The 16,802-nt window shown below is 27.7% G+C and overlaps 1 protein-coding gene across 1 annotated transcript; it reads left to right on the top strand.

Annotated features, from left to right (window-relative positions):
• Window positions 1-184: 184 nt before the first annotated feature.
• Window positions 185-15,576, top strand: LOC140671384 (putative fatty acyl-CoA reductase CG5065). The gene is made up of 7 exons (XM_072902633.1): window positions 185-431; window positions 1,032-1,238; window positions 7,687-7,926; window positions 10,878-11,142; window positions 14,194-14,496; window positions 14,582-14,789; window positions 14,876-15,576. Exons 2-7 carry the CDS (start codon window positions 1,044-1,046, stop codon window positions 15,174-15,176), a joined length of 1,512 nt encoding a protein of 503 aa, XP_072758734.1. The 5' UTR covers window positions 185-431; window positions 1,032-1,043; the 3' UTR covers window positions 15,177-15,576.
• Window positions 15,577-16,802: the final 1,226 nt, after the last annotated feature.

The following is a 16,802-nucleotide window of genomic DNA, read 5'->3' on the forward strand; positions in this document are numbered from 1 at the left end:
CAAGTCTTCCTCCAGGGGCCGAGAGAAGAATCAACTCACTCGGTTCCATCGCTAAAAGAGGGTCTGGAGAAGGGGAAGGAAGTAAGAGGAAAAATTGGCGAGACCCTGAGAACTCGCTACCGCCCTCGAGCCTTCGCCCACCGGACCTATACTGGACGAAGGCAAAATCGCAACAAAGTCTCAGGAATGACCACGTCGTAGTCAGCCATGAAACAGGGATAAAACCATCGTCTTTGTCGTATCAGCACTCAGTCCGTTCGAACAGTTCCCACGATATGGAACGATAGAACAAATAACTCTCCTCCAAGTGTCACTCTTCCTAAAGTGTTCGTTCTTTCAGTGTACGATATTTATTTAAAAAAAAAAAAAATATTGTTGCGCTTTTCCCGTCTGGTCTGGCCGAAAAATTTTGTCGAATTTTCTAAGATTCAGTAAGTGCATACCGAAACTCATAAATACCACGACGAACATTGTGTTGGAGAAAATTAAAAGAAAGTAAAAGGCCAAATTGCAATTCTTTAGAAACATCTGATGATACACGTGATTTTGTAACTAAGTGATGTTACGTTCCTTTCAATTTTTTTTTATTTTCTTCCATAGCAATGACATTTGCTCGTTTCTTATCTTATTTTTTGTAATAATAGCTAAATATATAATTGACACATTGTGATTGAAATTGTCTAAAAATAGCGCATATTTATCCGCTATTTGATTGATTGTAAAAATAAATATTTTTGTCGATCATAAAAGCTAGAAATTAAAAAAAAAAAAAAAGAAGGAGATAATTGTTGTTAAATATTAATAAAATAGAATTACAACAAAGCATACGTCAGATATATATTGACGTTTATTCAAATTTTCTTTAACAGTTACAAATACAAAAGTAACAAACATTTTATAAAATAGAAAGTAAAGGAAGAGTAAAAGATTCAATAGAAAAAAAAATTACAAATAAGTCTAAAAAAATGCAACTTATAATTTTTTTTATCAATCTTTTTTTCTCATAAACATTTTGCTTGCATCTCTTTCAGCCCTGTCGAAAAATGGCCACAAAAGCTTCATCGATATCAGATTGGTTTGCCAAAAAGAATATCCTCATCACCGGAGGCACTGGATTCATGGGGAAGGTTTTAATCTCCAAGCTACTACTTAGCTGTCCCGACGTTGGAGATATCTTTTTATTAATCAGGAGAAAGAAAGGCGTCGATTCACAAGCAAGATTGCATCTCATACTACAGGTACCGTAAGCGCAATTTTTCAAATTATTCGTTCATTAGAGAGAGAAAATAAAATGAATAGATAAAAGAGATTATTTTAACATAAAAGGGAAGGAATGCTATATTTTTATTTAAAATAAAAACTAATTATATCTAATCGCTTATGAAACTTATCATTGTAATTACATTTAATTGTAATGTACTAATTGTGATCTATCCATTTTATTGAAATAAATTTAAAACGGATCGAAATATATGGTTTTTGTAATACTTTACGATTAATATAATAACGATTGTTCGGTTCTGATATTGGCTTGTTTTGCAAATTTAATTTTATTTATATCGCTGAGAGAATTTCAATTATAAATTTAAAACATTCTCTAGATCTAGATATATGACCATGAACTGAATAAATGCAAACATAAATTATATAAAATGATGTTATATATTAAATACTAAAAGTATCATCTATAATGTTTTTTTTCTTCAAATTAATTGCTAAAATATGCAAAAAGCTCTCACACACACACACACACACACACATATATATATATATATATATATATATATATATATATAATACTTTTGGATTGAAGAATTAAGCATTTGCGTTTTATGAAGATATAAATAGATAAAAATAATAACTCTTTCATATTCGCGCAATTAAACTTGAGTAGATCGGCCGACATAATATTTTTTTTGTTACTTTTTTCTTACATCTACTGTTAATTATCTTACAAATCAATTCATTCAACAAACAAATTAATTGGTTTCTAATAATAGTATCATAGTGGAATTTAAATCAAATTTGTATAAAAAAGGAAACTTGTCTTATAATAGCTACATTTGCACGAATTTAATTAATAGATTTAAAATGATACATATTAATTTACAGAGATGCACAAATTAATTATTTATTTAAATATAAATATTGTTTACACATTACACATTATTGTAAAGCTTATGTATATACATATATATATATATATATATTTCATTCTTATTGCATTGCGATGTGTTATTAAGTCTTCGATAAAAAATGTGCTAAAATAAAATCTACTTGAATTTAATTGCGCGAATATGTGAAAGAGTTATTATTATTATCTATTTATATCTTTAAAAACGCAGATCGCTTAATTCTTTAATCCAAAAGTAAATTATTAAATATATATATACTGTAATTAAAAGAAAAAGTTAATTTTCGAAATTTAGAATCTGATTGAATAGACGCACGAATGTACCTTTTATTAATAAAATGTGAAACTTCTATATCGCATATTATGCAATTGGTCTTATCGATGTATGTACGTGAAATGAACATGCTATCGAATTATCGAAAGCGAAAACAGTGCACCGGCCTTGACGTAAATGTACATACACATACACATGATATTTATAAAATATATACAAATATTTATAATAATTATTTATAATAATTAAGATATAATTAATATATATTTATAATAATTTATAATAATTATTTGAGTATTGTATAAATATTTATCAAAATATTTTATTCTTTTATAATCTTAGATTAAACAGTTAATATTATAAAGAGTTATCATAAATATTTGAGCAACAAATGTTTGAGGAATTCCTTGCTTTATACCAAAAAGATTTTAAATTAAATTAAATATTATATAAAATAATATTTATTAAATTATATAAAATAAAATATTTAATCTCAATTTTAACAATATGTCGCATACATTTTTAAAAATTTTCTCTTAATGTATATAAAATATGTAATATTAAAAAAAAATATATATATTATTATCTGTAAGGTTTCCGTAAATAAAAAATACAAATAAAATAATTTACATTTAAATTAAAATAAAAAATAAGTAATAGAAAAAAATATTTATGAATACTTATCATAAACATGCCCTATCCGGGATGTCTATATATGCGTCAAAGTGGCTAATAGAACGAGTTGCATTACGATCTCTTTGGCGAATGCGCTGTCGTTAAAATAACTTGGATCAACGGTGAAGCAACAACATGCACGACACGCAATAAACCTTTCCTGGCATTATTGTGATGATTATTTTCCCTCGAGAGCAACGATTTATTATAATTCTAATTTTTCTCTTCACACGTTACACGTGTGTAGCTTTCATAACGGCTTCATCCGCCGAAGGTGTCGAAGGTTGCGACACCAAACGCGGCGACATAGAACGCACAAGTGCTTTTCTAAATTTTAATAGACTCTCGTGCTCTTTACGAAGAATAACGAGAGGCATTAATATTACCGGTGCATTAATATTACCATGTGGCAATCGAAGAATCTTATCGTACGGCAATGTATATACAATGTGTATACAATTTAATCGATTCTCCCATTCATTGTTAATATATTTTTTTCAATATCTTTATCTTCGGTTTATTGTATTTTTTTAATTTTATATTTGCAGTCTATATTTATTCCAATTATTTATTAACTCGTAATTAATTGCAAGCCGTCGGTTTACGGAGGGGAATACAAATCTTCTTAGATTTTAATGAACGTTAAAATTGATCGAATAAAATGCACGCGGAAATTGATGAAGACTGATAATCAGATGCTTAGCATAATTATATTATACTCGGTAGATGAATTGAACCATGCGCGAATTGCCTTGACATCAATCATGTCGTCAGAAATTTTCAAATTACTTCATCATCTTTCCGAGTCTTTCAAAACTTTCGACGTTCGCAATCCTTATCCTTGCGTCCTGCGGACACACGAGCGCATCGAGAATCTATTTCTGCGACAGTACATTGCAATCCGTTTTCAGGAATTTGCATATTGAGAAGCAATACGTTTCCGATGAGTCATCACAATAATATTTTACCATCGCAGATTTTCCATCGGATCATTGTTGTATGAACAAAAGAGCTAAATACTAAACGATATTTTTACAATTTATTTTTTTGAAATATGATATAATAAATATTTTATATATATTTTTATATCCATTAAGAGAGAAAAAAAAACAAAAACTGTATATTATTCAATTACACATTATTAAAACATAAATTAAATATTTTACAATATTTACGGTAAGTAAAAAAATAAATATTTGTAATAATATATTTGTACCTATTTGCTGTAATATCCCAATATTTACAATAAATCTTTATAATCTGTTTAATTTAAGATTACAAAAATATTTATAAAAGAATAAATATTTATAAAATAAAAATATATATATATATTTAAATAAAATTAAATAAATGAAAATATTTATAAGATTACCGAAAGAGCTCCGAATTATTAAATATAAATAAGTAAGTAAGAAAGAGGCAATAGGAGCGAGGAGATGTGAATCAAAATTATAAGTTTTTTATATACGTGATGTATCGCAGGTATATTGACATTAAGTACATTAGTAACATTCTATAAAAAGACGGAAATTATAATAAAAATCTGAACGTTTCGATTCATGTTTTGAATCCTCTTCAGCATAATATATAAAATAAATAAGTAAATTATAAATAGATAAAAACGAAATTAATGAGAAAGCATCGCATAATAAAGGCGTAAGCAATGTGTGAACTAAAAATCGTGATCGTATTCGCATGATTAAATGGATCAATGCCTTAGAACCGCTGTACATATTTGTCGCATGTTAGTTGTATAAATTACATATATATAAAACGATCCAACTTGTTCGGCTCTTTTATTGTACGGCTTGCATAATAATCCTGTGAGACAATTCTCCGAGGTTTCCAGACCGAGGGAGGTATGCAGTTAGATTGAGGGGTTAAGTCTGTATTAATAAAATGAGTATAATAAATACCTGTTTGTAATAAAGTTATTTACCGCTAGTTTGTGTATAATGGTGGTGACTCAGAAAAGGCTTACAGGACATGCATTCCGTTTGTGTGTTGTTGAATCTATGGTATATATATCGCGCAACTGATATTTAACCTGTGATTATGCCGATGGTACAGATGGTAATGACTTCAAAGGCGAAAAATACATTTAAAATGGAAAGAATTAGATAGGTGACATTAGATCTTAGACACCTATCTAACTCTTTCCATTTTAAATGTATTTTTCGCCCTTGAGCTCATTACCATCCTGTAAGCCTTTTCTGAGTCACCACCATTATACACAAACTAGCGGTAAATAACTTTATTACAAACAGGTATTTATTATACTCATTTTATTAATACAGACTTAACCCCTCAATCTAACTGCATACCTCCCTCGGTCTGGAAACCTCGGAGAATTGTCTCACGGGATTATTATGCAAGCCGTACAATAAAAGAGCCGAACAAGTTGGATCGTTTTATATATATGTAATTTATACAACTAACATGCGACAAATATGTACAGCGGTTCTAAGGCATTGATCCATTTAATCATGCGAATACGATCACGATTTTTAGTTCACACATTGCTTACGCCTTTATTTTGCGATGCTTTCTCATTAATTTCGTTTTTATCTATTTATAATTTACTTATTTATTTTATATATTATGCTGAAGAGGATTCAAAACATGAATCGAAACGTTCAGATTTTTATTATAATTTCCGTCTTTTTATAGAATGTTACTAATGTACTTAATGTCAATATACCTGCGACACATCATGTATATAAAAAAACTTATAATTTTGATTCACATCTTCTCGCTCCTATTGCCTCTTTCTTACTTACTTATGAAAATATTTATAAAATGTTTAAATAATTATTATAAATACTTCGTACATATTTTATTAAATTTATTGCGTGTTCTCTAGTTTTTGTTATCTTAAAAAAAAGGACAAAAAGAATTATTTACTTTACTTGTAAACCTGTTTGAATTCACGCACGGTCAAGCGACTATTTAATTAACCTAAGATAATTAACTTTATATGCATGTGTGTACACTACACGTACACGTACGTACACATGTACCCAGATAGTAAAAGTAGTCTTTTTGACGTCATTTTGATACAATTTGACGTCAAAATGACTACTTTTAAAACCTGAGATAGAATGTATCGGTTTTTTATAATCGATTGATTCGCATAAAATATTGAGAATTTTATTCTGAGAAATTTTTATTCTGGAAAAGAATGTGATAAATTCAACTCTGCCATTTCATTCTCTTGATTGATTATCTTCAAAATCTTATCTCATAGCAATAAAAATTGATACTATCTGTCATTTAAAGTTTTTTAATTTTTTTTACAACAGGTTTTTTATATTTTTTTCTAAATTTGAATAAACCATTTCCGTAATTATTTTTGACAGTTATAGATACAAAAAAAAATTAAAAATTTATGATTTGATGAAAGAATAATATGTGTGTATATACTTTATTATATAAATATTCAAAAAATGCATTTCACTAAACTTCATACAATAAAGTTGTTATAAATATCTATAAATTATTAATTATTAAAAAATTGTAAACATCTTGTTCAACGTTGTGATATAAATTTTATTTTTTAAAAACGTTTAAAAATAAACATATTTAATTTAATTTATTTTAAAAGTTGTTTATTTATTTCAAATGTTTGTTTAAATAAATTTTAAAAAATTTAACAAAAAAAAAAATAGTTTTGCAAGAAACTCAATAAGGTCTTTCCTGTCACTCCAATAATCAGGAAATCACCGATTCAAAAATTACAGACACTGCATAATATAGAGGAGTTCCATCCTGTTAGAAAAACGCAAGTTAATTTCTTTCGTGTAGAAGATATGTCTACAAGTAATGATTTTTAATAATTTCCGTAATCATTGAATCGGCGTAATTTGCTAGCAGTATAATCCCCTACTAAAATTACACTCGGTAGAAATCAGTTAATCGACCTCAGTGCAACTTTAATGATTTAATGGCACAATAAGGGTTCTAACAGATTGCTTGCAAGGCCTTGCGAGAGGTGCACTTTGCTTTTATTAATTCCGGACTGTTCACAAAATGCTCTCTTCTATTAGTATCTATGCAGACTTCTGTATCATCTTATTGATTGTCGAACTCCCTGGAATATTCTGAAAATGAAAATGTACTTGTATAAATTTTCTCTTATGATATATTTTAAATTTAGAAAATTTTGATCTTCTTTGTGAATTTTTAGGAGATTTTAAACACAAAGCAAATACGAACACATGTTTATATTTTTTTTTATTTTGATATAACACGTATCTAATGGTAAAGATTTATTTTTTATTAACTTTGTTTTATATAACAATGATAAAAATGTCACGAATCATTAAACCTTCGAAATGTGATTTATAAAAAAATGATAATTTTTTTTAACTAAAGTACACAATCCATTGTATAATTAAAATTAAAATTAAATTATATAATTAATATTACGCTCTTTATAATATCACATTAAAAGTGTCCTTAAGAAATCTGACAAGAGCTAAAGATTAATTTTAAAAAATTAAGGGAATTTAGAATATATTTGTAGAAAGTTTTAGAATTTTAGAACCTGCAAAATATATCTTAAAAAAGCTTGGAGACTCTCTCATGGAAATTTTACTTGCAGCAAGAGCCATTTAGGATCCTCAGAGAACAGTACCCAGAACGGCTAAAGAAATTGATAGTGATAGTCGGTGACACAACCGTCGAGGGACTCTCTCTGTCCGTCGCGGACAAGGAACGTCTCACTAGCCGAGTTTCCGTCGTCTTTAACATGGCTGCTAATGTCAGGTTCGACCTGTCGTTGAAAATTGCAGTCAAGACCAACACTGGAGGCACAGTAAACGTCGTGGCGTTAGCAAAACAGGTGAATAAATATACATATATATGTCGTAAACATTAAGTCCACGTTTTCCGTTTTAATTAGCATAGTACAATCAATATGACATCACAATAATAGAATAAATGTATATGAATGAATATTGTTAACGAGCTCTATCAGAATGCAATCTCAGTATAGACTGCGTATTCCAATCAAGAAGTCATCAAAACAAACGAAGCTTTGACAGATAAAGCCTAAAGAAAATGCAAAATATTTGGAATATTTCCATTTAAAAATATAAAATACAAAATTATTTTTAAACATCCATTTAAAATAGGAAATGAAAAATAGGTATTTTAAAACGGTTTTTATTAAATAAAAAATATTTATATTTATATTTAAATTCTCATTTTTTTATTTTTTATATACAAGTGCAATGCATTGTTGCACAAATGTTTTGATTTATATCTATAAATTAAATTCATGTTTTCAAGAACCATTTAAAAACTTAAAAATTAATCGAGATATTAATAATAATAAATATTTATTTCCTAAAAACATGAATTTTAAATTACAAAACAGACATTTTACATGCATTTATTTCAAATTATGCACATCCTTGTCTATCCGTGTATCCCTACTTACAGTCGAGAAGAGAAACAAGTCACGCATCCTTGAGACATTGCGCTCTCTTTCTAAGGTTAACGTCAGGTTAAGACGTATGGTCAGAGTATGCAGTTTGTACTTATATTAGTATGTATATACATGTGTAAGTGCAAATACCGCTATAATGACATCAGATTGAATTTTCCTTGTTATTCATTACAAAAAGGATTGTGTGCGCAACATCGATCAAGCCATTAAAATTTTATTCGACGCTCAAAGATAATAAATTTTATTCGATAGTGCTCTAAATAAAAGTGAAAATTATAGAATATATAATGTCACATATTGTAATTATTGCAATTTCTTGAAATTTTACTTTTATTTATGACGTAAAAATATGACCATAATACTTGTATAATTAAGGCAGATTTTTATTTTTTTCAAGTGTATTTTAAAACAATTAAAATTTATTTTCATAAGAAAATTACTTCACATCCCGTTGACCTTGCAGATGATTTCTCAAGGTGCTATCTATTTTTTATTATATCATGTAAAAAGCGGCATTTTAAAAAATTGAAATTTTAATTTCTCACATTTTTATACCTATCTTTCAATAATTGTAAAAGAAAGAGATTTTTAGATATTGATTTTTTCATAAAAGTATCATTCAGACGAAAAAGAGATAGATATTTTATGTTAGTAAAATTTCAATTTGACTATTTTATGTATTTTTCTTTTAAATTCTGTCTCTATTATTTTGAAAAATGCATTTAAAGTTTCACTTAATTAAAGATTTATTCAAGGATTACATTATATAAAAAGAGATGAGAAAGAGATTGAATTTTTATGGCTCTTACTATTAATTCGTGATCCTGTAGCTATAAAGAATAATTTTTGTCTTCGTTAAAAATTTTCTATTAAAAGTACAAAATCATATGACAAAATTTAAAGTTTTATGTTCCTTTTTCACAACATTAATAATCCGAAATAATTGTTAATAATTTATTTGTATTTTTTCTCTTCTACATTTAATTGCGGTTCGATTAATGTTGAATAGAAATTCAAATTCTTTCTGAATTTTAATTACAGTTTAAATAAATATTTTGCCAATTTGAAATCCGAGTTTAGTTTTTGATACAATTACAATTTTTTTAAACGATTAAATTATAATTTATTTATTTTTAAACAGATTTAAAAAATGAAAACAATGAATTTTATAAAAATGTTGATATAGAAATATAATTTTTCTCTTAATTTTTAATCGACTTTGTTCTTTAACGGTTCTTTAATGATATTTTATTTGTGTTGCATAAATCATAAGAACATATTAATGCTTAATTGCTATTCAAAAATATTCAGATACGTAAGACTGAATCGGTTATATAAATACTTACAGAGACTGATGTTAAATATAATAGATGAGATATTTATTCTTCGAATAAAAATAAAAGTTATCTACAAATTTGGTGCAAATAATGTATGCACAGAAAAAAAAATATTCTTTTATATAATAAAAAGAATATTTTAACAAGATCTTTAGTTTCAAAATGGAAATTTTGAAATGAGATTATATTGCGTTTAAAAAAAATTTATTTAAATGAAGACATTTTATACAATTCAAGAAAAATATATCCTTGTTGTTTAAAAATAAATTTCTTGAATAAAGTGGAAAAAATGTTAGATGGTAAATAACACATGTTTAATCGGAGACGATAAAATCAAAATGATTATTCTTGAGATAATAATTATAGTCTTGAAATAATATTAGAATAAGATTATATAATATTGTTGAAATATAAAATTTTTAAATTCTTCTAAAAAGATTATAAATTGTTGCGTATATAAAATAATGAATGCTTTATATAAATATATAAGTTTTGATGCGACACTTACTCTTTTTTGTTTATATTTTCTATTATTCTATTTATATTTTAAATTACATTTTTAATTTTTATAAAATCTTTAAACAAATACCGTTTTAACAAATCAATTTTTTTCGCTCAACAAAAACTCCTTTAAATAATTAAAGAAAAAGTGTCAAATCTACTTTTTATTCCTTTTGTGTTTGTAGCTCTGACAAAAAATAATATTCATTATTATTTAGATTATAAAACTCGCTAAAGAAAGTCGTAAGAAAAAAATTCCATCTTAGCATCAATGAATTACAAATGTACATTTTTAATAAGTAAATTAATTAACAATAAGCAGATGGAATTTATTCTTCAGCTCTGATAAAGCTCTGATAATATTTGATCCTTCAGAAACAGGGATATATTATATTTTAGGAAATTATTATATCGGTTTCGATATCTCCTTTAGAATTAAAAGTAGAAATCTTTATTCGATAGATCTAGAAAATACAGCAAAATAGAATATTATATATCTTTCAGATGCCCCTACTCGAATCGTTTATTCACATTTCGACGTCTTTTTGTCAATGCGGCGAGTCGGTGTTGGAAGAACGCGCTTATCAAACTAGCATCTCACCAGAAGTTGTTATTCAGATGGTTGATACGGTCACGGATGAAGAACTAGAGACAATGAGACCACAATTATTGGGTGATCAACCCAACACGTACGCCTACAGTAAAGCACTCAGCGAAGATTTCGTGTCGAGATGTGGCCTACCTGTAGGAGTTATACGTCCGTCAATAGGTAAGGAATTCTCTTGCTAAATATATTTTTGATCTTTATGTTATTAATTAATCAATTAAATTATTAGATTATATGCTATTAGATAATATTAAATAATATTAAATACTATTGAAAATATATTTTTTTGAAATATTACATAAATATTTTATACATACTTTATAAAAATCTTTATGAGACATATTTTTAAAATATTGATGAAATATTTTATATAATATTTATGATAAATAAAAAATAAATATTTATAGTAATTATTTTGTAAATATTATTCTCAAATATTTGCTAGGATATTTATGATAAATATTTATCATCTATTTAATTTAATATCTTAAAAATATTTATAAAATATTTTAATAATTATTATAAATATTTTGTGCTGTCTGGGAAATACTATTAAATACTATTAAACAATTAGATTAAATAATTTAAAATTTTTAAAAATTAGAAAAATTGCATATACCATTATTAAGATATTAAATATATATACTAATATTTCTGCTCAAACGTAGAAGACATGACATACTTCCAGTGCATATTAAGAACATTAACAAGACTAATATCTCCTTTTCTAGTGGCAGTGTGAAGCGACAATTTACTAACGTAATTACACGGTATCAATTCAGATTATTGAATTTTGAGATTAAGGATTTGAATTTTAATCTTTGTTATTTGCACGATAAGTTACATATCATCGAAGAAAGATTGATCAAGTACTTACCTCAGGATTTACTTGTTAGATTTTTTGACCTCAATAAACATAAGATCTCAATCTTTTTTTAAAAAAGAAAAATAATTCTATGTTGAAATTCAATAATCTCGTACAAAACACTATAAAAAATAGATAGATCAAAATAGTTTAATTGATAGGACGGAGGTTGTTTACAAAATTGACTGCAATGACTGTGACGCAATGTATATAGAACAAATTAGAACACATTTAAACACAAGCATCAAAAAACACATGAATAACATAAAAATGCACGTTAGTAATCATTCCGTCATCAGGAAACATAGAACAGATTTCATGCATGACTTTAATTGGGCAACACCTACAATATTGCATTGTAAAAAGCACACTAAAAAAAGAGAAATTGCAGGAATGTTCTTTATTAAGATATATGATAATACAATTAATTTAAAAAGAGACACTGAAAATTTAAACCCGATTTATAATAATATCCTCAGGTATTTTAACGAATTTTGGCCTGAGGCTTATTTTGTTTATCACTGTTTTTGAAGGTAATTTCAGTCTACTTTTTGACGTGTGCTCGTGACGTTTAACAGATAACTCTTTAATTTTATAACATCTTGAAAGGTACGTTTCATTTGCGCTCTTTCGTTTAGAGTAAGATAAATGCAACACAAATTAAAAATCTTTAAATAACTCAATAATTATACAAGTTTCTTAATACTGTATTATGTCAAATTCTTACGCAAAATTGTTAATTTATACGTTTTAGACTTGAAAAGGACGTAAATCAAAGGTCGAAACGTTGTGATAAGAAGCTTGTTCTAGCATTTAATAAATGAATAAGGCTTAATTCTGTCAGTTTGGTCGCTTAACTAACAAACTTTCCGAATCATTTCATCACTGGCGATATCAATTAGGGGAGACCAAGGTTAAAAGTAACAGGGGTAGGTTGTAACACGGCTGATAACTTTGTAAAGAAAATAGATATCATTATGAAAACAAAACGAGTCAAATATTTGTTTACCACTGTTACGCTGCCATCATGATAGTTGCTTCTAGTGTCACTCTATTAACGAGTGTTGTGTACGAGGTAACTACACATCATGTGAGTAAATAAGTTTCAATGACATTTTTTTGGATTTATTCGTAAATTTTACACTTTATCAGCAATTATTTTTTCTTCATATCTTATGAGTTAATCGGTAGACAAATATATGTTGCCATTTCATTATATTTTAAACGTTTTTAATATAAATACTTTAGTTTAGAATGTATCGTATTTTGGGATTAGAAGTAACATGCCGTTAGAGTAAATTGTAACATGTTACAACTTACTCCAACACGAAATATTATATGTATAAATCAATATACCTAACTAATTATGTAATTATGAAACATGAGCATTGTATTAAAAAATTTGATAAGGTTAATTTTATGTTCCAACTGCTACTCAGATGAATCTTCGAGTGAGAACTAAAACAATTTATTTTAATTAATTATTTCCATTTAATTGATGTCATTAAGACGCTAATGTTATGTTGTGCTAAGTAAAAAGAAAACAATTTATGTTGCGTTGATTACTGATTAAGAAATACTATTTATATTGTGTCAATTAAAGAAAAGACAATTTATGTTACGTTGATTATTTTTAATATGTTGAGTATTATTAATTAAAGTTACTTTTAATTATTTGTCAGTTCTCATTTTATAATTCAGCTTGTATCTATTTGTGTTACAACTTACCCCAGCGTTGTTACTTTCAACCCCAATGTCGGGGTCGAAAATAACAGCTCTCCTCGGTCATTTTGCAGGGTTATAACATTTTTCTCAAAATATTTAATAACACATTATCCCTATCAAACTAATCTTAAATCTTCAACTTATCCGTATAAATAAACATTAAATCTTTAACAAAAATATAGAATTTATTTATTTCATCAAAACTAAAAAATGTTACTTTCAACCCCGGTCTCCCCTCCTATTAATAAATATATATAATGTAATTTTTCTGCAGTAACATAAAAAGAAATAAAAATATATATTTATTAATGTAGGTGCGTGCTTATGTTCGTAATTATTATTAGGTGTTACACAAATTCGGAGGTCATCAGTCAAAATAATCGAGAAAAATTAATGTTAAAATCTTAAATTTTTGACTAGTTATTACAATGTATAATTAATGAGATAAGAATTATAAAATAAAAATTAAAATATATAAATAAGTGTGTACATTAAAGATAATCAGTAGTGTAAAATACCCCGAATTATGAGAATGGGAGGTCTTTTATAAACTTCGGGTCTTTGAAAATTCATTAATCCATTTGTTTGAAACACCCTGAGTGATAATTGCACCTGTATTTCAGTGGCAGCGTCTTGGAAGGAGCCGGTACCCGGGTGGATTGACAATATAAACGGTCCGACCGGATTAATGATCGGCGCGGGTAAAGGGGTCATACGATCGATGCTCTGCAACGCGAATTATTCAATCGACATAATACCCTGCGATATGGCCATAAACGCAACGATCGCCCTGGCCTGGCAGGTCGGATCGGAAAGGCCTACCAAGCCGATATTCTTGAATGCTACAGCCAACCAGGAAAGTCAAATTACCTGGGGCAGTGCTATAGAAATGGGGAAAAAGCATGCGCTGGAAAACCCGTTCTCGCGTAAGGAACCATGGAGTATCACCTGGCATACATGCCTGGAAAGATTTGATCAAGATTAATCTAATGTCCATGAAATTGATTTCAGAACCGCTTTGGTATCCGGGTGGAAGATTAACTTCCTCGAAAATCCTACACTGGCTTGCCGTCCTGTGGTTACACACTATACCAGCATATCTCTTAGACACCCTGCTTATTCTTACTGGAAACAAGCCCTTCATGGTGCGAATACAAAGTAGAGTGAACATGGGATTAGAACTGCTCCAGTATTATACCATGAAACAATGGATTTTTCGGTGAGAGATTAAAAAGAAGCTGACGATATTTATTATTAAGATTCAGTCGGGATTTTTACATTTTCTGCATTTTAATTTAATTATAGCAACAATAATATGCACGAGTTGCAGCATCGATTGGGTCCCTCGGATAGAGAGACATTTTTCATGGATACGAAACTCATCTCTTGGAACGAATATCTGCTAATATATATCTTAGGCACAAGGCAATATTATTTGAAGGATGATCCCTCCACCCTACCGCGTGCAAGGCGGGTACTCATGTATCTGTATTTTGCCGACTGTTTGCTCAAAATAGTCTTCGGAGTTTTCGTTGCTTGGATAATTTATACTTGGATAATTTCCGCTAAGCCCATTATAGCGACGCTAGTCGAAACGAATGACTGAATATGAAAGTTACTTGAGTCAAATAACCGTACATATAATAGTTATTGTAACATTGTGTGTGTACCCTATGAAAATCAGAGTGAAATAAGGCAATTGTAAAGGTTGTTCGAAAAATTTTACTACATGTAAAGAGCAAGAATTTCATCCAATTAAATCAGTTCTGATTTTCACTAACAATCGTGAATAACGCCATTTGTGTTTCAGAAACAAAAATCTATATTTATGTGAACTATTTTTTTTTTAATTTTATACGTTTCTGTAAAAGTTGTAACACGATTTTGTATATATATTTTATATCTTTTGATGTATGTATCTATAATAATGAACCACAATTGTAACGTAGTTGTATGGAAAAAATGACAGTTTGGATTCACTGAATATATATATATATATATATATATATATATATATATATATATATATATATATATATATATATATATATTCAGTGAATCCAAACTGTCATTTTTTCCATACAACTACGTTACAATTGTGGTTCATTATTATAGATACATACATCAAAAGATATAAAATATATATACAAAATCGTGTTACAACTTTTACAGAAACGTATAAAATTAAAAAAAAAATAGTTCACATAAATATAGATTTTTGTTATATATATATATACAGGGTGTCCCATTTTAATTCCTCCAGTGAAATATCTCGAAAAATATGGAAAATTCGAAAAAATGTTTCAGACAAAAGTTGTATGGTTTCTAGGGGGACATAAGATGGTGCCATTAGTTTGACCTTGAAGAGTCACGTGAAGGTCATTTTGAATTTCTTAAATGGAACACCCTATATATTTTTGCACATTTTTGTAGCTTATCTCGAGAGCTTTTCAAAACACTATGATAAAATGTTTTTTCATTAAACACTTTTCGAGTTGTAAGGCTTCAAAGTTGCAATATTTTGACATAAAATAGAAAATGCCATTTAAAAAAATTGAAGCGACCTTCAAATGATGCTCTTCAAGCAATGGTATCATCTTATGGCCCCTTAAAAACCATACAACTTTTGCCTGAAACATTTTTCTCTCCCAGGCTTGGTTTTCGAGATATTCAATTGGAGGAAATGGGACACCCTGTATATACACATATAGAGTCATATGGCATATGTCATATGTCAAACTCAAATGTGTCACGCAGAAAGAAAATATTTTATTTTCTCGACATAACTGTGAAATTTTATTTTAAATCTTCCTTTATCATAATTTTACAAGAATTGCTTTTGAAAGAATAAAACTTCTTCCTACATAACTACGTCCTTATGTATTTATCTTATGTGTATTAAATAAACAAGGCCATTTTATATTAATGTATTCATAAACACGTGCCAATGTTTGGAAACTTTATTATACGTTTTATGCATTATTACTTAAGAGTATGATTATAATTACTACAAAGATTAGAAGCTAATTCTCTTTTGATATTTGTACAGTTCGCTTTTCTTTAGATTTAATGTGAAGATTGAAAAACATATGAAAATATTTCAAAGCAGACACCTCCGATAAATGATGTTAAAATGTAATTAATTCAAAATTGTAATGATTTCCCTTCCGATTTTCTTCCAGATAAACGTAATAATAGACTTTCTTAGAAAGTAGGCATACGGTTTTTAATT

Source organism: Anoplolepis gracilipes, chromosome 11 (genome assembly GCF_047496725.1).
Source record: "Anoplolepis gracilipes chromosome 11, ASM4749672v1, whole genome shotgun sequence".
In the NCBI taxonomy this organism is placed as follows: domain Eukaryota; kingdom Metazoa; phylum Arthropoda; class Insecta; order Hymenoptera; family Formicidae; genus Anoplolepis; species Anoplolepis gracilipes.